Source organism: Neomonachus schauinslandi, chromosome 7 (genome assembly GCF_002201575.2).
Source record: "Neomonachus schauinslandi chromosome 7, ASM220157v2, whole genome shotgun sequence".
Taxonomy (NCBI): Eukaryota; Metazoa; Chordata; class Mammalia; order Carnivora; family Phocidae; genus Neomonachus; species Neomonachus schauinslandi.
In genome coordinates, this window is record NC_058409.1 from 37198623 (window position 1) to 37223741 (window position 25119).

Genomic DNA, 25119 nt, shown 5'->3' on the forward strand with positions numbered 1-25119 from the left:
ATATATATATATATATATATATCACTTCTTCTTTATCCATTCATCAGTCAATGGACACTTGGGCAGTTTCCATAATTTGGCTATGTTGATAATGCTGCTATAAACATCAGGGTGCATGTATCCATTCAAATTAGTATTTTTGTATCCTTTGGGTAAATACCCAGTAATGCAATTGCAGGATTGTAGGTAATTCTATTTTTAGCTTTTTGGGGAACTTCCATAGTATTTTCCAGAGTGGCTGCACCAGTTTGCATTCCCACCAACAGTGTAAGAGGGTTCCCCTTCTCTACATCCTCGCCAACACCCTGTTGTCTCCTGTGTTGTTAATTTTAGCCATTCTGACAGGTGTGAGGTGATATCTCATTGTGGTTTTGATTTGTATTTCCCTGATGATGAGTGATGGTGAGCATATTTTTCTGTGTCTATTAGCCATCTATAATTACATTACTACAATTAATTTACAACAGGAAGAATATTAAATTCTTCCATCTCTCCCAATTTATTCCATCAGTCCACAGTCATTTATTAAGTTCTTGAAAGGGCCAGGCACTTGATGAATGTACATATCCATATTAACTGTCCCATTCATTGTTGCTTAATCTAATATGGAAATTGTGTTCATTCGACAAACATGTAATGAGCACCTAGGAGGTGCTAGGTCCAGTGGACACAGATATGAGTAGGGGATGATCTCTGGCCCTAAGTAGCTCACAGTTCACACAAAAGATAAAAACCCCTAAATCTAGTTTATGAAATAGAGAAATTAATATAGGTAAAGGCTGCTCTCTAGTGGACAGCTGTGAAAAATATAACAAAACCACTGTTTTCTTTTCCACAAAGTTAAAACTATAAAAGAACTTGGTTCTCTCAGAGGTAAAAATACTATACCTCATCATAAAGTTCTCCACCCCACTCCACAGAACTAGCAACTCATAGCATTTTGGACTGGAGTTAAAGTTTTCTGGGTAACATTCTATCCTGAACTCATTACCGATTCAAAAAGCACAAAGAGGTGGAGTAAAACTCTGGATCTCTTTATAATCAACATTTAAGTAACAATTTTTTTTTTAAGTTTCATTTACTGAGCACTTGTCCCATGTTCTATGTAAATACGTACGTAAGCTGCCTTGCAAAACAGTCCCAGATTGGTATCTCAGAGGTGGATTTAGTGTACAGAAATGTTTCATTTGGCCCAATGGACTTACTAAGTTTTTAAAAATTCTGAGATTTCACAGGAAACTAGAGATTTCTGGTGTCTTTTTTTTTTTTTTTTTTTAAATAAAAGATCTGGCAACAGTAGACCACATTTGCATATGAAAACAACAATCAGCTGGAAGGGATCAGAAAATGATACAGAGATTTTACTGGTTGAAAAATCAGCTTGGGAACATGGGCAAAGGAAAATTTTTTCTTTACCCTGTAAAAATGAAGACTCTTCCTTTTTCTCGCCCTCAAGAGACCATACCATATTCGCTCCAGCACCTCCAGCAAGGAAATTGCACACATGTTTGAGACAGCTATTGTGACTTACCCCTCTGCCTGGTCACAGGAAATGGTGTCACTACTTAAGAAGGTAAGAAGCAGGACTGCATGACAAAAGGAAGTGGTAAAAAGAAGCATGCCCTCTGGTTTGGGGTGAGAAGTTAGTTTATAATATTGGCGGCAGCCACGATAATACACATTTCTATAGTGGGCTTTGCACCTAACAGCTTGCAAACACGTGGCTCCATTAAGGCAACACATGTGTCCTCTTGTTGAGCCATGTCAAACTCAGTGTATCCAAAATGGAGTTCCTGATCGCTATTTCCTGGACTTGCTGTGATGTTCCCTTTCTCAGTGAGTGGCCCCTCCATTCATCCAGTTATGGAAGCCAGAAACCAGAAGTCACTCATCATCCCCCTATCCAATTCATGGCCAAGTAACCTGATTTTGTAAATATCTCTTGACTCTGTCACTTCTCTTTATCTCTACTGCCATCTCCCCAGGCCTATTACCATCAGGTCTTCCCTTATAACTGGTTTGTCCTGGGCATTTTTACACACTCAATTCAGTTCTCCCCTGTGCCCCATACTGATCTGTTCAAAGCAAAATTTATTGTCTTCTCATCGTTCTCAGAATAAAGATCAAAATAATCTGTATGGTATAAAGGTTCTGACTACCACTCAAGCTTTATTTTGGACTTTTGTTCCCCTTTTGACTACACATAGACTTTTTTCTCTTCTTCTTTTCTTCTCCTTCCTCACCATCATTTATCTATCTCTTACCACAGGGCCTTTGCACACACTCTGCTTGGAACAGTACCCCCATCCCCAGCTCCTCCAGCGCCCTCCTTTAGATCAACACTACTCAGTGGGATTCACTTACTGGTTCAAGTCCATGCATTGTTCCCTACAGGTCCATGAGAAGTATAGAAATTGAGAGAAGCATTTAGAAACTGTTATAGCAATGTGATACTGCTGATGCCTCTAAGTACATGGTCAGTGGACTCATCTTACTGAACAGGGTATTAACTCAAATCACAAGTTGTACATGGTACATACTGATCTCACCGGGTAGGAAATTAAACAGAAAAAAATTGGCCCTTCTACGTAGATAGTTTGAGAAGCACAGCTTTAGATCTCAGCTTAAATATCACTTCCTCAGGAAGCTTTCTTCTGTTGTAAGCTCACATAACACTATCTTTCCTTCATACTATTTTTTTTTTTAATTTGCACTTATGCATTATATGTGTGTGATTCTTGGGCTAATGATTACTGTCTTCTAAGGCCTATGAGGAGGGACCACATCAGGCTTCTTCACCATGCTACCTTGGCACCTAGCACAGAGCCTGATAGGTGGTAAAATCTGGTATTTGAATAAACGAGGTCCATGGTGTCCATCAGATTTTCAGGGTGCCCGTGTTCATGGAAAAGATTAATGGCAATTGTAGCAGCAGCTCAGTAGTATGCACTGAATGATTATATGGAGGTAAGAATGAGGAGCCCCACAGGATGCACTTGGTTTTCTTTGAAGACGGAAAATCGCACAGGTTGTGGCTGGTGAAGGACAAGAGCTTTGAGGGCCTAGGGTTCACACCTGTGCCTCCTACCTTTGGGGTCAAGTTCCCGGTTTTGGAATAGGGATATTGATAATTCAAAGATGAAGAAGGGAGGGGTCATTTTCCATAAGCAAATTGTCCTCAATTTCAAGATAGCCCTCCTCACCCCAAAATTACACTCCGATGATCCACAGCTATAGTCTCCAGGAGTGTTCTCAAGCAGAACTGACATTTCCCATTTGACCAACAGGACTGATGTGATATTGACTGTGGAGCAGTTATGGAGGGGGGAGGAATCTTTAATCACACTTAGCAAAACCCCAAACTGTAACAGTAATCTTGGTTACATGTTATCTGTGTCACATCCAATATATTTTGATTAATTGTATGAACAGCTAAAACTTTTAGTAGGAAATTAATTTCATTTGTAAAAACACATGAGCATTCACCACCTAATAAGGACAGACCTTCTCTTAGGTACTTTATATACATGGCCTCATTTATTCCTAGCTACAACCATACGAAATAGGCTATTATCCCCTTTTTATAGAGGGCAAACTAAGGTTTAGAGGACAAACTTGCCCATAGTTAATAAAGTAAGGGAGTCGGGAATCAAAGGTATGTTTGACTCAATAGGACAATCTATTTTCACTCACCACACTGCAAAAACCTACTTACAGCTCATTCTATCCGTGCATTATCACATTATTTATGTATGTATTATCTTTATTATTTGATAGGATTAGGGAAGGGGAACTCTACCTTGTTTTCTTCAGACCCACACCTGAAAACTTTTAGAGGGAATCTGTATGATTTTTTTTGCCCCACTTTGACCTTGATTATGATCTTGATGTTTGTATTCCATTGGCAGCTACTTGAGCCTAATCCAGACCAACGATTTTCTCACTTGTCTGATGTTCAGAACTTCCCATATATGAATGACATGAACTGGGATGCGGTTTTGCAGAAGAGGCTCATTCCAGGCTTTATTCCTAACGTGAGTCAATCCTAAAAAACCCATAGTAACTCTCATTCAGTTACAAACACGGTCTCATTAGATAACCCCACCAGTGTTGTAAGACAGCCCAATCCCTGTCTCACAGATGAGACAATGGAGGCACACACCGGGTAAATGGGCCACCAAAGGTCACGTGGCTAGCAAGTGGCCAAGTGGGATTTTCGTCCAGGTCTATCAGCATCTGGAGTTCTAGCTCCTAATCACTTTTTGTGGTATGCTTCTACTGGAAGGAAGCCCTGGTCCTCCAAATAGTCATTCCCCGGAATCTGCTCATTGAGGAACGGTGTTTTCTCAAATTTCAAAGATGTAGAAATCTGTTCCCAGGAGTTCTGTGAGTCACAGCATTGAAAATACTGGGTTTTTTTTTTTTTTTTACCACTCACCCCTCTTCCTTTAGTGGTTCATTGCCACAGAGCTACATTCATAAGGACTAAACAGCCAAAGGGAAATCATTCCCACTGGGTGAATACCTGGCTAGGGGACATCTGTGGCCTCCTGCAGACCGCTGGTAAAAGCTGGAGTCCAGAAGCTTCGGCCAAGGGACCCAAGGGAGGCCTCTAGCTTCCCTCTGCCAGTCTGAGTCTACACATTCAGTATCAGATAGACGGGCAGAATAATGAACTCCTAAAGGCTACAGTTGAGTCAGTTCATAGTTTTCTGTGGTTCAGCCCAAGGAAGGCGCATTCCGAGGGCTTGTGGGGTGTGATCCGTCCTGTGCAAACGGAGGGAGCCGCACTGGTGGGTGGGTTGGTGAAAGAGCACAGTAGGAGACGTGAGTAGGCAGTGTGGTGGAATTCTGTTGGGGAGTTGCTCTCTTATGGATCACCAAGAAGGTAGGTGTAGGTCTTACCTGGCCGTGTTGCAGAGTCCTGTAGGGGCAGCATGTACCTTGGCTGATGGATGCATGACACTGTGGAGATCTACACACACCTCCTGTTGCGTCCACTCTTCCTCCTATGCACACACCACAGCCATTAGCCAGCCACCCTGCCTCAGGAGAGGCTCTCTGTATGAGTCTCTGACTTTACCGTCCGTCCGAATCATCTGGGAAGCTTGTTAAAAATGTAGTTTCCTCAGCCTCTGTTCAGAATCACTGACTCTGGAGGTCTGGCCGGGGAACTGGGCAGCTGGGCCAACAACTCAGGTGATTGGGATCTACATATATAATCGTCACAACACACTTTGAGAAACAGAATTCACAAGTTCAAACTTTAGAAAAACAACTGGAGTTTGATTTCCTTTCTCACTCACTGAGGGCTCGTGGGGAGTTTAGAAAACAAACAAAATATAAAATCGAGAGTATGAAAAACAATGCCGGCCATAAATTATCTAAAACAGAGTAGGGAAAAAAATAAATAAATAAAACAGAGTAGGAATCGCAGCTGCTTATTCTTGAACAGCTCCGTCAAAACTAGGTGCTATTCCTGCTGGCGTATTTGTAGAATGACCCAGAATCAAAGGACTGAGCCAACTGGTCTTTCTTGCAGAAAGGCAGGCTGAATTGCGACCCCACCTTCGAACTCGAAGAAATGATTCTGGAGTCCAAACCTCTTCACAAGAAAAAGAAACGTCTGGCAAAGAAGGAGAAAGAGAGGAGGAAATGTGATTCCTCCCAGGTAAGCAGGTGCCCACCAGACCCAGGGTCACGGGACTCTTCCTGACGCCCTTGGTTCGAGAGCTTCTGGTGGGAGGGCTGCTTAGCAACCCATGTTGCTGTTTTGTGAAGGCACAGAGTCACTGAACACCCAGGCTTCTGAAATGGCAGGCCTGGGCAGCACTGGGGTTCCTAGCAGAGCAGGCACATTTCACGGGGGACTCTGGCTCTGCCATGAACTTCATTCAGTTATTGCCCTCTTCAAGCTCTCATTTCAAATCTTACAATTTCCTGGAAGACACTCCAATTGGTAGCTCTGCAAACAAATAAATATTCTCAATGTCCTTCATGTCTCTAGTCCTCCAGGGACACTATATACTTTCACAGTCAATTTATCCAAGTCCACATGCTGTTGTTCATAGAACGGGCTTTGGGCCTGCTGCCCGTCCTCAAGTATTTTCTACAGCCTTCCAAGGGAGGCTTTGCCGTGGCACAAACCCATTGTGCCTATTGCTTCTCACTTCAACCACCTTTCTCCTAATGATCTGTCCTTGGCATCGTAACCAGCTGGCTTCTCCAGGCTTGCTCCCTGCTGTGCACCTGTAGAACTTGCCCATGCAGGCTCTTCCATGGACAGCCCCCAAATGTAGCCAAGCCTGAGAGATCATCCTTATTATAAGTATTCTAAAGTTTCAATGATGACAGCAGTTTGTGAATAACTTTTCACCGTGCCTACCACGCTCTACCTGGTCCATCTCCCTTCCCCAGCCGCCCTTGTACTTGATCATTCTTGCCCTCGCTCAAGACCCTCCAACTACACGACCTTATATGTATCTGACCCTCACTAACTACAGGCTTCATCCTTCCCTAGGACCTTCGCTCTTCCCTTTTCCCTTCAATATTCTACTCTCAGATCTTGACATAGGGGGTTTCCTATTGTCCTTTATACCCTAAACGCCATTTGCCGAACACAAGGTCTCAGCTACCGCACTCTTTCTCAGCCCCAATTTTTAATTCCTTTGTGACATTAATATAATTTACAAATATTATGTGTTTATTTGTGTTTCTTTTTCTATCCCACTAAAATGAAGGCTCCTTGTGGGGGAAGCCCAGGTCGTACCCACCAGTGTCTTCATGGTACCCGAACAGTGCCTTCATACAGTATAGGGCTCAATAAACAAGAGGTTCAGTATACTGGAAGGAAAGGAAATTTTGTAACTAGACAGTGAAAATTGGGCATTGCTCTTCTTAGAGTTACAAGGTCATGTTGCCCCACTGGACATCTTCCTGGGGTCCCTCTTGTCCTAGTTCTTCCCCAACGCCCAGCCCCAGGAAGCCTCCCTCCTGATGCGAAAGGTGACGAGCCACTTACCTACAGTACAGACCCTAGCATTTTCGAAGACCACCCAAACGAGGGACGCTGCTTCCCCTTTCTTCCGGGCCTCATATCGACGTCAGAATCCTTTACCAAGAAGTGGCTTTGCCCATGATAAAAACAGGCCCTTCCATCTCTACTCAGGGAAGTGTACAACTGCTTGATCTTTTCTTTTGTTTTTAAAATTTTATTGAGGTGAAATGCATGTAACATGAAATTTCCCATTTTAACCACTTTTAAGTGTACAATTCAGTGGCATGAAGTACGTTCACGCTGCTGAACAGCCACCACCACTCTTTAGTTCCAAAATTTTTTGTTACCCCAAACCCCATTTGTCTTTTCCTTAATTTCTTTCAGCAATGTTCTGCAGCTTTTGCGAGTACAAAGTTTTCGCCTCCTTGGTTAAACTTATTCTAAAGTATTTTATTCTTCTGGATACTATGGAAATGGAATCGTTAATTTCCTTCTTGGATTGTTAATTCCTGGTGTACAGAAAAACAACCAATTTTTCTTTGTTGATTCTGTGTGCTGCAACTTTGCTGAGCTCATTTTGTAGCCCTACAGCTTCCTTGTGGATTCCGTGGGATTTTCTATCTATGAGACCATGTCATCTGCAAATAAGGATAGTTTTACTCTTCTTTGCAGTTTGGACGCCTTTAATTCTTTTCTTTCCCTGATTGCTCTGGCTAGAAATTCCAGTACATTGTTGAATAGCAATGGCAAAAGCAGGCATCTTTGCCTTTTTTTTTTTTTTTTTGCTCTTAGGGGTAAGTACCTTTTACTATTGAGTGTTGTGTTAGCTGTATGTTTTTTTGTAAAAGCCCTTTATCTTGTTGAAGGAGTATTCTTCTATTCCTAGGTTTTTTTAGTGTTTTCATCATGAAGGGTCTTGAATTTTGTCAAATGCCTTTTTCTGGGTCAAATGAGATAATCTTGCACATTTTTCTTTTCTTAGTTCTATTAATGCAATGTGTTATTTTGGCTGGTTTTCTTATGGTGAACCATTCTCACACTCCTGGGATAAATCCTACTTGCTCATTATGTATAATCTTTTAATATAGTGTTGGACTTGGTTTGCTAGAACATTGTTGAAGATTCTTTCATCTATATTCATAATGAAAATTGGTAATTTTCTTCTCTTTTGATGTCTTTAGCTGTTTTGGTATTGGGGTAAAGCTGGGCTCATAGAACGAATTAGAAAGTGTTCCCTCCTCATCTTTTTTTTTTTTTTTTCAGACGAGTTTGAGAAAGATTGGTATTATTTCTTCTTTAAACATTTGGTAGAATTCACTGCTCAAGTCATCTGGTCCTGGACTTTTCTTTGTTGGAAAGTTTCTTATTACAGATTTTTACTTGTAGATTACTCTTTATTTGTTATAGGTCTGTTGAGATTTTATATTTCTTCTAAAGTTTTTGTAGTAATTTGTGTTTTTCTAGAAATTTGTCCATTTCATCTAGATGTTATTTGTTGATGTACAGTGTAATTTGTTTTTCTAGAAATTTGTCCATTTCATCTACATGTTATCTGTTGATGTACAGTTGTTCACCCTCGTTTTTTTTTTATTTCTGTAAGGTAAGGTTGGAAGTCATGTGTTCCCACTTTCATTTATGATTTTAGTTATTTGTATCTTTTCTCTTTTCTTCTTTATGTATGGCTAAACATTTGTCAGTCTTGTTCATCTTTTCAAAGAACCAGTGATGATGTTTGTTGTTCTACTATTCTCTATTTCATTTGTCTCTGCTCTCATCTTTATTATTTCCTTCCTTCTGCTAGCTTTGGGTTTAGCCTGCTTTTCTTTTTCTAATTCATCAAGGTATGAAGTTAGGTTATTGATTTGGGATATTTCTTCTTTTCTAAGGTAGACATTTACAGCTATTAAATCCCCTCTGATTACTGCCTTTCACTGCATCCCCTAAGTCTTAGTATTTTGGCTATTTCTGTTTATTTATCTTGAAGTTTTTTCTAACTCTTGTTGTGATTTTTTTGACACAATGGCTATTTAAGAATGCATTGTTTAATTTCCACATATTTGTGAATTTTCCGGTGTTCTTCTATTGTTGATTTCTAGCTTCATTTTTTTGTGGTCAGAGAAGATAATTTGGATGATTTTAATCTTTTAAAACGTATTGAGACTGTTTTGTACCCTAACATATGGTTTCCTTCCATGGTTTCTTTACCTTTATGAGCATATTTAAGATAGTTGTTTTGAAGTCTCTATTTGGGGGTGCCTGGGTGGCTCAGTCAGTTAAGCATCCAACTCTTGGTTTCAGCTCAGGTCATGATCTTGGGGTTGTGAGATCAAGCCCTGTGTTGGGCGGAGTCTGCTGGAGATTCTCTCTCCCTCTCCGTCTGCCCCTCCTGCTCATGCTGCTCTCTCTCTCAAGTATATAAATAAATCTTTAAAAAAATAAAGTCTCTGTTTAGTAAATCCAATGTTTGGGCATCCTCAGGGATAATTTCTGTTCCTTTGAATGGGCCTTGTGATTTTATTGTTGAAAACCTGACATTTGAGTATTATAATAAAGTACCTCTAGAAATCAGAATCTCTCCTTTTGTAGGGTTTGCTCTTTTTTGATTGTTGAAGGCAGTACTTGTCCTTTATAAAGTAACTTTTACAAACTACTTTTGCAAACACCGTATTCCTTGTCATGTGTCATCCCTGAAGTTCCTGTTATGTTAGATTGTGTTTAGTTAATATTTTGACAGAGGTTTCCTTGAACACCAGGAGCATTTTTTAAGTCGCATTTTTTCTTGATTTAGTGTTTCCTTGGTTGTTAAAGAAAACCTTTGATTGCTTTCCAGAATTCTGACAAAGTTAGCTCTGACAGTTTCTCCTTGTTTTTTGTTTCTGTTGTTGGGAGCTTAGAGCTGCCTATTCTAATATTCTGTTCTAGTTCCTTCTAATCTGGTACCCTAAGTTTAAAAATAAAAATTATTTTGCTTCACAGTAAAGGTTAGTATTCTCCCAAAGAAGAATCAGAAAGATCGTGAATCTCAAAATAGCACTCTATCTACTCTTTGAAAACATCAAGGTTTTAAAAATGTGAGTATCATATGATCTCACGGATATGTGGAATTTGAGAAACAAGACAGAGGATCATAGGGGAAGGGAGGGAAAAATGAAACAAGACGAAACCAGAGAGGAAGACAAACCATAAGAGGCTCTTAATCTCAGGAAACAAACAGGGTTGCTGGAGTGGAGGGGGGTGGGAGGGATGGGGTGGCTGGGTGATGGACACTGGGGAGGGTATGTGCTATGGTGAGTGCTGTGAATTGTGTAAGACTGATGAATCACAGACCTGTACCCCCGAAACAAATGATACATTGTTAATAAAAAAATGTGAGGATCAATCTTAGCAGCTCATTACAGTATTACCATTATAAAGTGCCTGCTGTGTCAGGCAATGTCTCTGACTTTCTAGTCATTGCTGCCCTTAGAGGTACAAAGTGCTCTGGGAATTACTCATTAGTCCTGAGTGAGGGTCAAGACAGGCTTTCCAGAAGAGCAAACATTTGATCTGGTTCCTCTTCTGGTCCAGGCCTCTTGAACACAGCACAGATATTTCCTACTGTTGGCAACCATCTGCCATTTCATTTGTTTTGAAATAATGAAGGCATTTTTCTACTCTCAGGATATACCAGTCCTGAAATGCCCTTATCCTTTGTTTTCTGTGTGGCTACCTCTATTCAACCTAGAGGAACCAGATCTGGAACCAGATCTGACCTGGAAAAGAGGTCAGCAGTCCAACTGTGATGATTTTAGTGATAATGCATGGTCTCTACTACTCCCTCAATCTTTTTTTTTTTAAAGCTTTTTTTTTTTAAAGATTTCATTTATTTATTTGACAGAGAGAGAGACAGTGAGAGAGGGAAAGCAGGGGGAGTGGGAGAGGGAGAGAGAGGGAGAAGCAGCGTTCCCCTCTGAGCAGGGAGCAGGGAGCCCGATACGGGGCTCGATCCCAGGATCCTGAGATCATGACCTGAGCCAAAGACAGATGCTTAACAACTGAGCCACCCAGGTGCCCCTACTCCCTCAGTCTTTAAAGCCTGCTTCCTGGTTGGGAAAAAAACATGCACGACAAACCCATTGGCTTATCTTCTCCTTCTCTACATTCCATTTGCTTTCTTATTTGGCATTTCATTAAAATGGAAATTTTAAACATAATTTTTAGCCCAATTAATTGTATTAATACAGCCATCATTTTCATTTAAAGATGTACTTTAAATATCCTGCAAACCTTTTAACCTGTGTTTTATCTGGTCTCTTTGTTTTGGTTAAATTTTTTTATGAGGGGCTCCTGGGTGTCTCAGTCAATTAAGTATCCAACTCTTGATTTTGGCTCAGGTCATGATCTCAGAGTTGTGAGATCGAGCCCCACGACGTCAGGCTCCACGCTGGGTGCGGAGCCTGATTGAGATTCTCTCTCCCTTTCCCTCTGCCCCTCCCACCCCTGCTCTCTCTTTCTCTCTCTTAAAAAAAAATTGTTTCAAGAAATGCTAGGGTGAGAGAGAGAGAATTTGCAAGATATATTTATCCTATGGGCGCATATATATATATATATATATATATATATATATATATATATCCTAAAAAGCTTTATTAAGGGGAAAAGCCCTACAATGCCAGTTTTGTGCATGGGAAAATAAAACCTATTGTAATATTTTATATATATCTTATTGTATATATTTATTTTATGTTTATATAATAATATATATTTGACGTATACACATATATAAATATATAGTTCTATAAATATTTATTTAGCATATACTTACATAAATATGTGTAACTCTAGTAGAGTTGCTTTGTTTTTGTTTTATAACTTTCTCATGTGGGAAAAGAGGTAAGGGGAGTCATGCCTCAGATGCCTTCTCAACTTGTAAAGATAATCTATGTAGATATTTACATCTTAGGAGAAAGGGATATAAATGGGACTACTATCACCAGGCCCACAGGTTATTAAGGAAGTGATCCACTCGGCATCATAGACACACTAGAGGGTAGAACTTATTTTCACAGGGCTTATTAACAACCTCTGAAGTCCAAAAGTCTTACAAGAGACTCTCTTAGAAATATCTGCTAGAATCTGTTTGTGTGTGTGTGTGTGTGTGTGTGTTGTGTTGTTTTTGTTTTGTTTTCATGATGAAGATCTCTTATCCTGTCGCTGTAAGGGAGAGGGAACATCCTCTTCTTTTCATCTTGTAATCACGTAGACTTCTTTCACCCACCGTTAGCAGGTTCTGTGTGCTTCTAGACTATGACATGGAATTGCGTTAGTGAGTACGGAGCAGAAAGAGTCAGGCTTGAAATGCTCTAAACTTATAATAAGGATAAGAAAGGGGTAGAATTATCTTGTTAAAAGACAGAATGTGGGTGTGCATCTATCTGCAACGATGGCTTCTACGTGTTGAACAGTCAATGCTAATGCAACTAGCATGGTGGCAAATTGATCTTCGATAGACTTGAAAATCTGTGAGAGAGCACATGTCCCCTCTCTCCAGTTAAGAGCTGTCATCCCTTCTTCCTTTTGTGACTAGATGAGGCAGTGTGTGTAGTGGCTACTTACCAAATAGCTATGTGATTCTTTTAAATGTAATGGTTTAAACATTAACCCATGTATCCTTTGTAAGGATTGATTCCTTCAGATATAAAAAAAATAGGAATAGGAATAGGACCTACCTCTTACAATTGATCTGAGGAGGAAGTAAGACAATGTTAGTAAGGCACATTAACCATTAACTGTGTTAAGCTGTGGATTTATATAATGCTGAAATCTTATCATATGACCCCTTCGACTTCTCCTCTAGGTTCCTGCTGCATCAGTGCTTCTCACCTTAGCATCACACTTAACCCATTTGGGAAAACTTTTTTAGTATACTGGTGTCTGGGTCCCACCCAAGATCAGTTACATTTGAATCTGGGAGTGTAGCCTGGGCATCAGTACTTGAAAACGTTCTTCAGGTGATTCTGTATATGCAGCTAAGCTTGAGATCCACTGCTGCAGAACCCGGGATAGGATTAAATAAAGTAAAAGCACTACAGGTTTCCCTTTCCTCCTGTTTTCTCATTTATAAAATGGAGTTGATATCGGTACCCATTTCATAGACTTGTTCTGAGTTTATTAGTACATGTAACGTGTCCGGCAAAATGATTAGTTATTATGTTTTACTCTTCCATTCTACATCCTGATTCCTAACTTCTTCCTTTCCCATGTTCCTACTTTGTTCCTATTTATGTCAGATGCCTCTACTTCTTTGCTTCCAGAATATTCTCCCTTCATCCTTCTCTGCTCATCAACAACTTTGAAGTATAGAACCAAAAAGAATAACTTAAAGTCCTCTTTTACTACCTCCTGAGATTTCCACCTGCTCCAAATCCTTCAGATATTTCTGATGCCACCTCCATGCACACCAGCTGTCTGCTCTGCTCATCCCTGAGAAGCGGGTTCGAAGAGTCCTAACCAACCTTTTCCTTCTCATTCACATAAGACCCATTCATCCCTCCATTCTGTTTGCCTCCCCCTCCTTTCCCTCATCTTCTCTTTCTGGCTACTGCTGTTGACTTATCCATGTCACTGAACTTCTTAAACTTTTTCACCTAAAGCAGAGGAAAGAGAACATGTTGAATGTGAATGCTTCAAGGACCAGGGTGCGGGGGTGCGGAGCGGAACTCGTGGGGTCTGCAGTGCCAGATCACAAACTCTTCTCTCAGTGTCTAGTTTATATCTTTAAGTAAAACAGAATTAGGTGATAGAAAAAAAAATTCACATGGATTCCTACATTTTAGTTGATTTTAATCTTGATTTTTAAGGTTAAAAATATTTTTAAATGTTAATATTTTAAATCTTTTTCATGTTATATTTTAAGTAACATTTTATATGTCCATATATATGTATATAAATCTTTATATGTTTATATAAATATGTTTTGTTTATATATATTCTATATAAGCATATATACATAAACATATGAACATATTATGTAATTTACATATATTTTAATACAATATTTTATGTATGTATATATGTTTTGTTAATGTATGATATATATTATACATAAATACCTAAAGGTTGGGTTTTTTTTTTCCTTTGAGTATAGTTCAACTAACCAAGGAAAAAAGAGAGAGGACCCAAATCAATAAAATACAAATGAAAGAGGAGACATTACAACTCCTCTCTGTAGGAGACAGCACAGAAATGCTAAGGAGCATAAGAAACCACTATGAACAACTATATACACAACAAACTGACAACCTAGAAAAAAATGGGCTTTTTTTACTAAGAAAATTCTTAGTAACATACAACCTACCAATTCTGAATCAGGAAGAAATTAAAGACCTGAAGAGACCAATTACTAGTAAGGAATTTGAATCAGTAATCAAAAATCTCCCAACGAAGAAAAGCCCGGGACAGATAGTTTCACTGGTGAATTTTACCAAACATTTAAAGAAGAATAAACACTAATCCTTCTCAAACTCTTCCAAAAAATCAAAGAGGAAGAGACATCCCCAAACTCATTTTATGAGGTTAGCATTACCCTGACACCAAAGCCAGAAAAAGACATGAAAAGAAAAGGAAACTTCAGGTCAACATCCCCGATGAATACAGATGCAAAAATTCTCAATAAAATCCTAGCAAACCAAATTCAGCAGTAAATTAAAAGGAACATTTACCATGGTCAAGTGGGAGATACCCCTGGGACACATAGATGGTTCAACATACGCAAATCAATAAATGTGATATATCACATTGATAGAATTGAAAGAGAAAAATCGTATCATCTCAAGAGACACAGAAAAAACATTTGACAAAATTCAATGTCTGTTCATGATAAAAACTCCTAACAAATGAGGTATAGAAGGAACATACCTCAACTTAATAAAGGCCATATATAAAAGCCCACAGCTAACATCATACTCAGTGATGAAATATTGAAAGCTTTTCTTCTAAGATCAGGAACAAGACATGGGTCCCCACTCTCATCACTCCTATTCAACATAGCACTGAAGTCCTAGCCAGAGCAATCAAGCAATGAAAAGATATAAAAGACATCAAAATTGGAAAGGAAGAAGTAAAATTGCCTATTTGAAGATGACATGATTTTATATATAGAAAATCATAAAGACTTCACCAAGAAACTGTTAGATCTAATCAATGAATTCAGTAAAACTGCAGGATACAAAATTACCATATAGTAGCATTTCTATATACTGACAATGAATTACCTGAAAAAAATCAATCCCATTTACAATAGCATCAAAAAACAATAAAATACTTAGAAATGAATTCAACCAAGGAGGTGAAAAATATACTGAAAACCACAAGACATTGATGAAAGAAATTAAAGACAACACATATAAATGAAAAGGAATCCCGTATTCATGGATGGAAAAATTAATATTGTTAAAATGTCTGTAGTACCCAAAGCCATCTATAGATTCAGTGCAATCCCTATCAAAATTCCAATGGGGTTTTTACAGAAGTAGAATAAAAAAATCGTAGTATCTATATGGCACCACCAAAGACCGCAAATAGGCAAAACAATCCTGAGAAAGAAGAACAAAGCAGGAATACATCCTTGTTTCAAGCTATACCACAAAGCTATAGTAATTAAAACAGTATGGTACTCACAGAGGAACGTAGACCAATGGAATAGAATCAAGGGCCCAGAAATAAACCCATACAAATACCATCAAGTAATATTTGACATGGGAGCCAAGAATACTCAATGGAGAAAAGACAATCTCTTCAATAAATGGTGCTGGGAAAATTGGACATTCACATGTAAAAAAATGAAGCTAGACTCCTAGATCTTACAAAAATGAACTCCCCAAAATTAACTCAAAATGGATTAAAGACTTAAATGTACACCAGAAACCATAAAACTCCTAGAAGAAAAGGTAGGAACAAAGCTCCTTGACAATGGCCGTGGTAGTGATTTTTTGGATATAATACCTAAAGCACCAGGAACAAAATAAACAAGTAGGACTGCATCAATAAAAAGACAACTAATGAAATGCGAAAAAATATTTGCAAATCATATATCTGATAAGGTGTTATTATACAAAAACGTATAAAACTCATACAACTCAAAAGCAAAAAACAACAACAGCAGCAAAAAACACCAAATAATCCAGTTGAAAAATGGGTAAAGGACCTGAATAGACGTTTTTTCCAAAGAAGATACATGAAGGCCAACAGGTACACAAAAAGGTGCTCAACATTACTAAACATCAGGGAAATGCAAATCGAAACCATACACACCTGGTAGAATAGCCATCATCAAAAAGACAAGAAATACCACGTTTTGTCCAGGATGTGGAGAAAAGGGAACCCTTAAACGCTGTTGGTGGAAATGTAAATTGGCGCAGCCACTATGGAAAACAGTTTGGAGGTTCCTCAAAAATTTAAAACTAGAACTACCCTATGATCCAGCAATTCCACTTCTGAGGATTTATTGAAAGGAAACACAAATACTGTGTTGAAGAGCTATCTGCACTCCTATATTCACCGCAGCATTATTTCCAATAGCCAAGACATGGAAACATCAATGGGTGGATGGATAAAGTTGTGGTATGCACACACACACACACACACACACGAATATTAATTCATCCTTTAAAAAAGAAGGAAATCTGGCCATTTGCTATAACCCAGATAAATCTGGAGGGTGTCCTGCTAAGTGAAATAAGTCAGACAGAATGACAAATACTATACGATCTCAATTATATGTGGAATCAAACCAACCAGTGAACTCATAGAAAAAGAGATCATATTTTGGGTAACCAGAGGCAGGGGGGTGGGGTTTGGGTAATAGGATGAAGGAGGTCAAAAGGCACAAACTTTCAGTTATAAGACAAATAAGCACCAGGCATGTCAAGTGCAACAGGATGGCTGCAGCTAACATTGCTTTACGGTCTAGAGAAAGGTGTTAAGACAGTAAATCCTACGAGTTCTCATCAAAAGGAAAAACCATTTTTTTCTTCTTTTTTAATCTATAGGACAGTAGAGGTTAACTGAACTTGTGGTGATTATTTCACAAGTCCTTATGCTGTATACCTTAAACTTATACAGGGCTGGGGCGCCAGGGTGGCTCAGTTGGTTAAGCAACTGCCTCCGGCTCAGGTCATGATCCTGGAGTCCCGGGATCGAGTCCCGCATCGGGCTCCTTGCTCAGCGGGTAGCCTGCTTCTCCCTCTGGTGCTCCCCCCTCTCATGTGCTCTCTCTCTCTCTCTTTCTCTTTCAAATAAATAAATAAATCTTTAAAAAAAAAAACTTATACAGGGCTGTGTACCAATTATATCTCAATAAAACTAGGGGAAAAATAACAGTTCTAATAAAGATGTTTCTAGGAACACTACTTATAAGCCATATACTTTTATTTATATAAATATGTAAGTTTTTTAAATAAAACTCTTGGGGTAAAACTGCTGCCAAGAAGCTCTATCAGATTGTATTTACCCCATAGTTTCATGTCTCCCATGACTGATACTAGAAACCCTCAAGGTTACAAATACCCCATTTTGAGAACAAGAGTAAGTGTAGCAGAGTCTTCTTTTTCTCCTTTGTCTTGCTCCCCTCCCCACTCCTCTGAAATGTCTTCTCCTTTTCATTTGCCTCTTCTATCACCTAAACATTCACACAGGAAAGAAAATTCTCTAGTACTTGAAGACTTATTATTTCCTAATTCCTAGATTTTAAAAACATGAATGAATAAATAAGTATTTTTTCCTCAGGGAATATTTTTTTCATCAGAAGTCATTTGGAAGTATTTTACTGCAGACATGTAAAACATTTGATCTGGGTCTGACACTGTCCTGGGCCTGATGATTATCACCATTTTGAAGTTAAATTTTCTCATTATGATGGAGAAGTCATCAAGAGATGTTGAAAGCTGGATAGCACAAAGTCAAAGCCAATGTTTTGCATGTCTGTGAGAAAGTCACAAATATTTTGCTCACTGTGCCTGAGGTATAGTTACTCAACCCCAGTACAGTTGTTGAGGGGAACATTCCCCCAGAACTCAGTATTTCCAGGCTGTTCATTAAATCCAAGTAGAACCTCCCAACCTTTCACAGGAGGGCCAGGAGATGACTGGTGAGTAGGTAACCGGCTCAGTGAACTCGCATCTCCACCCACTCGAAGCCATCGTTTCTTCATGGGCTGAGAGGCTGAAAGGCATCAAGCTCATAAACCATAACCCACATCTTCCTTGCTGTGGGGAGCAGAGCGGACATGTTTTGTCCTCTGGCAGTTTCTTCCTTATTTGCTCCCCTATTACTCTATTTGGGTCTCCTGCCACACATTTTCAGATAGTGTCCATTTGGAAGATACACTGGCGCTTCTGAGATCTGAGCCAGTGAACAGACAGGAGGTTGGTTGAGGATCCCCACTGGTCCGCTAACTGCATCTCTCTCCCCCTCCACTCCCACCTGTTCCCCCAGAAGATGTGCCTTCTTCAAGAGCATCTGGAATCTGTCCGGAAGGAGTTCATCATTTTCAACAGAGAAAAGTAAGTAAGCCCTGGTTCAACAGCAGCCCAGCAGATGATGGAGGAACAGAGCCTTAACAGATTTTTTTAAACATTTTTAAATCTTTTCTCACATCAAAAATGATACCTATCCATAATAGAAAAATTGGAAAATTCAGAAGCCTCCCCCCCCCACACCCCATATGAGATTTCAAAAATTGCAATAGGTAAATTAGCTTAGCATCAAGTTTCTGTTTCAGGGCAGGACAGAGGAATGGGACTAAAACAGTTAAAATCAGTGACAAGTTTAAGATGGTTTCCTTGGCTCGTGCCACTTCCTAATTGTGGGGCTTAATTCTGTCATTTCAAAGTTTAAATCATTTCTTTTTCTTTTCAACAATAAGCCCTGGTTGTTGTTGTTGTTTTCTTTTTTTCTTTTAAGAGTAAAACGGGACTTAAATAAAAGGCCGGCTAATCTAGCCTTGGAACAAACCCAAGACCCACAAGAGGAGAATGACCAGAATAAGGAGTGAAGTCCTCCACATCTTCTGCTTGGGACCTTTCCTGCCACCTCAGGCCAGGAACTTCCTGCCCACCCGTGCCAGGAATTGCTGACTGTAGTTCTCAGCTCTCCACACCTCATACACCCTAGAAAATGTGTATGAACGCCTTGGAGGAGGCAGCATGGCAGAGACCGACAGTCCCGGGTCTCTGGGATCTTGTTTCACCACGAATTAACTATGTGTCCTTGAGCAAGTCACTTCCCCCTGGTGTCTGCTTCGGGTCATTCATCCACGATGAGAGGGTTATACTAGCGGAGCTCTGTTCTCCCTTTCTACTGTTCCCATTCTGTTATTCCACACAGCCTTTCTCTTTATTTTCAAAGGAATATTTAGATGTAGATTTATTTTTCCACTCATCCTAACTACACTGTGACAAATGCGCGGATGGACACTGACGGGTGGGGGATGACTGCGTGAGGCTCTTCAGAGCTAGAGAATTTCAGAAAGAGGTCAGGATGCCCCCATCTGATTGAAGAGGGAGAAGGAATTCAATCCAGAAGCAATGAATGGGAGCGGGTTGGAAGTAATGCAGATTTCTGAGGGCTTCCAGTGGCGTTCTGGTCAGCGCACCCTGTCAGCTCAGGTCAGCCAGCAAGAGCCTGGGAGGCATGTCGTTCCCATGGCCCTTGGACAGTGACATAAAGCTGGGCAGCCGAAACTGGTGATGATCAGTAAATACCGGCAATATTTACACCATGGAAATGGGCAAATGTTTCACATCAGGGCTTTTCAGCTGTGAAGCAGTTATTAGCATACTGCTCACCTTCTTCTAGTAACTACGTTCCTTGAGAGCGAATTGTCCTCTTATCAGAGACCCGTGTCTGGAGAGGATCGGAAAATAATATTGTCACATTGAGACCATGTGCCCCTCGTAGTAGTCAAGTTCTCCCTTACTTGTACAGGGGTTATAGTCTGAGTAGAATGGGAGGTGAATTTGGAAGAGAGTAAAATTTACACTTGGAAACTCCCTTAAATTACCCAAACCATGGTTGGTATCTTTTCTAGGCAAAGCCCGGTGCAGTGAGCAATGAAACAAATCATCATTTGGGGCTCTGATTTTTGTCTTTTATTTTTGGTCTCATTTTTGGCCGGTATCAGATGAACCAAAATGTGGAACCGATTATATATGCTTTTATAGACTGGAATAACAGAACTTAGGGATGCCGCTCAGATCACCTGAGCCTTGTCCTTACAGACAGGAAGGGCCTTGCCAAGATGGCAGAGAGGAGGCAACAGGGAAGACCAGACAGAGAAAACAGGCCGAAGTAACAGATCCCACACCTGCCACACCAGACATCCAAGGAAGGAAGCAGCACTCGGGCAATTAAACACGGGTAGGAAGCCAATGCTGGATTTTTAACTTGGCCTCCAGGATTTTCTCCTCCCTGAGTTAACAGGCCCAGGATTTCTGGCAGAGCTGTGAACAGTGCCTCTCTACTTTAAGAGCAACCATATTTTTGCTAAGAATTAAAACCAGCTCTTTCCTTCTGTTTGATTCTGTTTTTCTACATTTCCCACATATTATTTGCCCATGCTATTTTGCTTTTCTCCAAACGCTATAAACTCGGCACTGGCCCTGACTCTGTTTCTGATTATATATGAAAAGAGCAAGGGGAAGGTGACCCGCTTCTGTTCCAGGTTGGTAAGCCCAGGAGTGTCAGGGATCACTAGCATGTTTAGCAACTGGCAACTTTCATGCGTTTTGACTCAAGTCCTGATGCGCTGTGGACGTCTCTCTCCAGTCACCTGGTGTCTCCTCTTGCTGTGACCTTGTGTGTATCATCACAGGGGAAAGACTTCGGCAAACACTTGCCACAGGACAATGGGATCAGGAGGCTCTCCGTGGGGAAGGGAGCCAGCCATCTGTGTCATTTCACATCTGTACAATGTCTAACAGGATGGGAACCCCCTACCATCTCTGTAGCGTGAACCCCTAGTTTTTATTTCCGGTGAGTTCCTGCTGTGCCCAAGGCACCCCTGTGGACATTCAGGAACCGTGGACACACCAACTAGACAGCACAGCCTCAGAGTGGTAAGATGGATTTTCAGTCCTAATCAGGTTACAGACCCACCATGTGTTTCCAGTTAGAAATGAAAAAGCATTGCATCTAGAGTGCAGAACAACTGATTATAAGCACCTCCCACCACCACACATTTTCAACATTAGGAGAAAAAGTTTTCCAAAAACCAGAAGGAGGCCTAAATCTGCACCATGATTGCTAGATGTTGGTATCAGATTCTTTGGTTTTATTCCGTAACTTGGGCCCAAAGTTCCTATCCTAACCAGTTGGAACATGTCTCATCAATTAGTAGATGTGTGAAAACCAGGGCTCAGGGCTCAGAATTTTAGAAAACAAGCTGAGTATCGCAGCCCTTTGTCTGGTATTCGTACCATCTTCTTCTAACTGCTTCCTCCCTTACCTGTGTGGAGCATCTGAAAACTCGGAGCAAGACCAGAAGCATCCAGGTTATAGTAACTCTTACCCTGCAGCAGAGACCCACCCCCTTGCATTCAGCGGCCCCTCGTGGCTGGGTGGGCACCCGAGCCCTGTAAGCCTGCCCACGCCCCGAACCCCATGGAAGTGAATGCCCCGCTAATGGCAAACACATCTCGAGGGCCGTGCTGGTTTTGGCTGGGGTCATTGCTGGGGCAGCACTGAATGTCCAGCAGCACAAAGCACTGCTAAATGAATTACGGTCATTAATTCCGTAGCGAAGCTTCTTGTGATGGGCAAGTTTTAACCGGAAACAACGAGGCCGTAGATCATCATAGCTTCTCTAGATTGGATGGGCAAATACGGATGCTAACAGAGCCGTCAGGAAGCTGGGTTGCTGCTTTTGATGATGCAGTCACGCTAAGGCTTTCGTTCACCAGCCGAACGAAAAGGCGTGCAACCCATCGTGTTTGTTTCAGTAGCCAGTCGTGCCTGCGTTGTCCACACAACATCCTGTTTCCTACTGTCTGCCTGTGATTGCTCTTTCTTACAAGCTCAGTGTGTCTGACTGACGTTGAACACTGATGTTCAAAATCCAAACTGCAGTGATCTGCGCTGTTGTGAGCATGCAGCCACGGAGTGGGAGACACATGCTTCTGTTGATATGATGTAAATGTGCCTTGGTGTATTAAAATGTCTTCTGTATACAGTAAGCCACTGATCCTTCTTTGTCAGCTGTGTGTCACTGTTTGTCCTAGAGGTAGGGCTGTGGGTGCCCAAAGTCACCTGTTCCTACTTCCATTTCCCACTGTGAGGACCGTCCTTGACCAGGGACAAGCTGGTATTAGAGATGATGTTCTAGAACGGGTGGGATGCAGCACAATTTAACTGACCCACAAATAGAACTAAAAGCCTGCCCCCTTAGTATTCACACCTTAGGGAGCACAGCCCAGAATTCCAGACTTTGCCCTTCACTCTGACCTTGTCCAAGACAGCCCGTGCCCCTCTTCTTCAGCATTGTGCCTTGCTACCCTTCAGCATCTTCGTCCTGCCCCAGCAGCTGGATGCTCCAAACCTGGGACAGGAGGGTCACGGGCAGCTCTGGATCCTTGTAGCTGGAAGCAACTTCCTTTTAGGCCCGCAGCAGCTTAGCAGCCAGTAGGCCAGCTGGTTCCCTGGGCTTATCCTGAAGTCAGTAGGCTCTTGTAAGTCCTGCGGGCTCTGAAGTCCTAAATGCTGAGTGCCCTATTGTCCAGGCCATGTCAGGCACCCTGCTTTGTTCCCAGTAGCCAACTGAGCGCACAGCAAGATCTAGAACTCCTGGTTCTGAAGAGTGACAGCCTGAAGTATGTGATCTCATTTTTGTCACCTGCTTTGGCCCTTACATCCCCCATTTCCTGCTCATGGTTGGTGTCCCTTTTGTGATGGCTTGATGGGAGCAGAGCCGATTCCAGAAAGTTCTTTGAAACCAGAGAGACCTTTTTATGCCTGCAGTACTCTCATCCCCCACCTGGTCAGGTGTGACTCAGTCCCGAACAGCTCTAGCCCCCAGTGGGGTGAAAGTCTCTATGTCTGTTTCACCAACATTTTTTTTTTTTTTTAAACACGGCTTCATCTCTTGCAAACCCTGCAACCTGAGTTCACTTCAGTTAAGCTTTGCCCATGCCCTTTAAACCCACCATAATCCTAAGGAGAGCTCAGTTGCTGCCCTGGTCATGAGCTGGGACAGGTATTTCACCAACCCTGAGTTCAAGCTGCAAACTGAGACTATGGGTCAAACCTTGAATCTCAAACTGAAATAATCATGTGCTGAGAGTAGCTTTTGATGTTTTCTAAGCTTCAGTGTCAAAAGCTATCATCACTCTATGCCCCTGTACTAGACAGCAACGTTCCACAGAAGCAAGAAGGGTTCATGACACATACAAGCAATTAGTAAGAAAACAGCATCTTCTGATCCCCATCTCCAACTGCTCCAACCTACACACAGGCTCGCTCTTCACTGAGCAAAACACTCAGGCCCCACAGGCTTGAGAAAGGTACCATGGCCATCTCCTGGTTTTGCCCACCCCGTATCCAAATCTGGTATCACAAATTGGTTGTTTTGGGTGTGATCCAGAGTCCTCAGGGTTCACGTGGCTCTGGGGCTGGGCACATGACCAGGGGGCGCCCATCAGTCTCAGTGTCCTGGCCAGGGTACCTAGTCCTACGGTGAACACAGGTCCCAAACCAGCCAACCAGAATCGGTCTCTTTGGTTGGACCTAGTGAGGGAGCCTCTCTCCTTCCCCTGAGTTGCTAGGCAGGCAAAATGAAAACGTGGGGATGCCAGTGGCCAGTTCTGCTCCCACACCCATAAGTTTTCTGAAGAAGCAATTACTAAAAGCAAGCAGGGCTAAGCGATTAAGAGAAACCACGTTCTAGACCGAGCTATGCTTCAGTCAACCCAGTTCTATCCCTGAAGTTCTCATTACACCAGACTTTAAAATACCCTTTTCAAAAAATTTTTGTGCATACAGTAGTCTGCCATTTGCAATGAGAAGTATCCCATACAATATGAAAGTGGATCCAGGCGTGTTTCCCCAAAGAGAGTTTAGTATAATAGGTCACTGGGATGTTAAAAGAGGATATAGAAGGGTTCAGCAGCCAAAAAGTTCGAGAACCTTGAATAGGACAAATTCTGAAAGGCTTAGAAGATTTCTCATAGCTTTTAATTTGATGATATGACCTTACAACTGTCAGAGGAGTAGCTTAGTGTAGCTTAGTAAATAATCCTTGCCAACGTTCCTACACAACTTGGGATCAGTATGTTAAAGAATATACCTTGAGGGCTGCCTGTGTGGCTCAGTCGGTTAAGCCTTTGGCTCAGGTCCTGATCCCGGAGTCCTGGGATCAAGCCCAGAGGTGGGCTCCCTGCTCAGTGGGGAGTCTGCTTCTCCCTCTCCCTCGGCCTCCCCTCACCCCTGGCTCATGCTGTCTCTCTGGCTCTTTCTCTGGCTCTCTCTCAAAAAATAAATAAAATCTTAAAATAACTATATATATATATATAAGATACATATATAATATAGTTTAAAAAAAAAAAAGAATATACCTTGGAAAATGCTTAGTTTGAATTTTCTCAAAGTCCAGGCTTTTAGGGAAAGCAGAAATCCTTTAAGGAGATGACAAAAAACAGATGAAACCCTGTCAGGATCTGTACTGGACTCAGCCAGACCTTATCTCAAATGGTGATGTGTTTTACATGAGATGATCCCCAGAAAAAACTTCAGTCATTCTAAGTTCTAATAACGGTCATCAAACTCTGTGGCCAAAACAAAAACTCGACCTCAACTGAGAAGATAGAAATCCCCCAGATTTCCTCAGGAAACCTCTTGTTTTCATCAAATCTGCCCCCCTCATTAAGCACGTCAGTTTTATTGTGCAATTTTCATACTGCAAGTGAAACGGCACATCGCATACAGAAGAAGGCTGGACGACAACATCCGTAATTTCATAGTTATTTTAATAACCAGGTGTACATTAACAGTCACTTGATGAACTTTTCTTTAATCTCAGCTAAACTCAAAACACAGTTTTCTTCACGGTTCAAACCAAACAGCTCTTCACGTTCCGAGCTGCCTTACAGCTACCA

At 41.1% G+C, this 25119-nt stretch overlaps 1 protein-coding gene across 1 annotated transcript in view; it reads left to right on the forward strand.

Annotated features, from left to right (window-relative positions):
- STK32A (serine/threonine kinase 32A) overlaps positions 1–18541 on the forward strand; it is an 88756-nt gene extending 70215 nt beyond the window's left edge. Inside the window, exons 6-9 of the mRNA XM_021701957.1 lie at positions 1457–1573; positions 3909–4034; positions 5543–5671; positions 18473–18541. Of these exons, the coding sequence (XP_021557632.1) occupies positions 1457–1573; positions 3909–4034; positions 5543–5671; positions 18473–18541 (441 nt within the window). The remainder of the gene's footprint in view (positions 1–1456; positions 1574–3908; positions 4035–5542; positions 5672–18472) is intronic.
- Positions 18542–25119: the final 6578 nt, after the last annotated feature.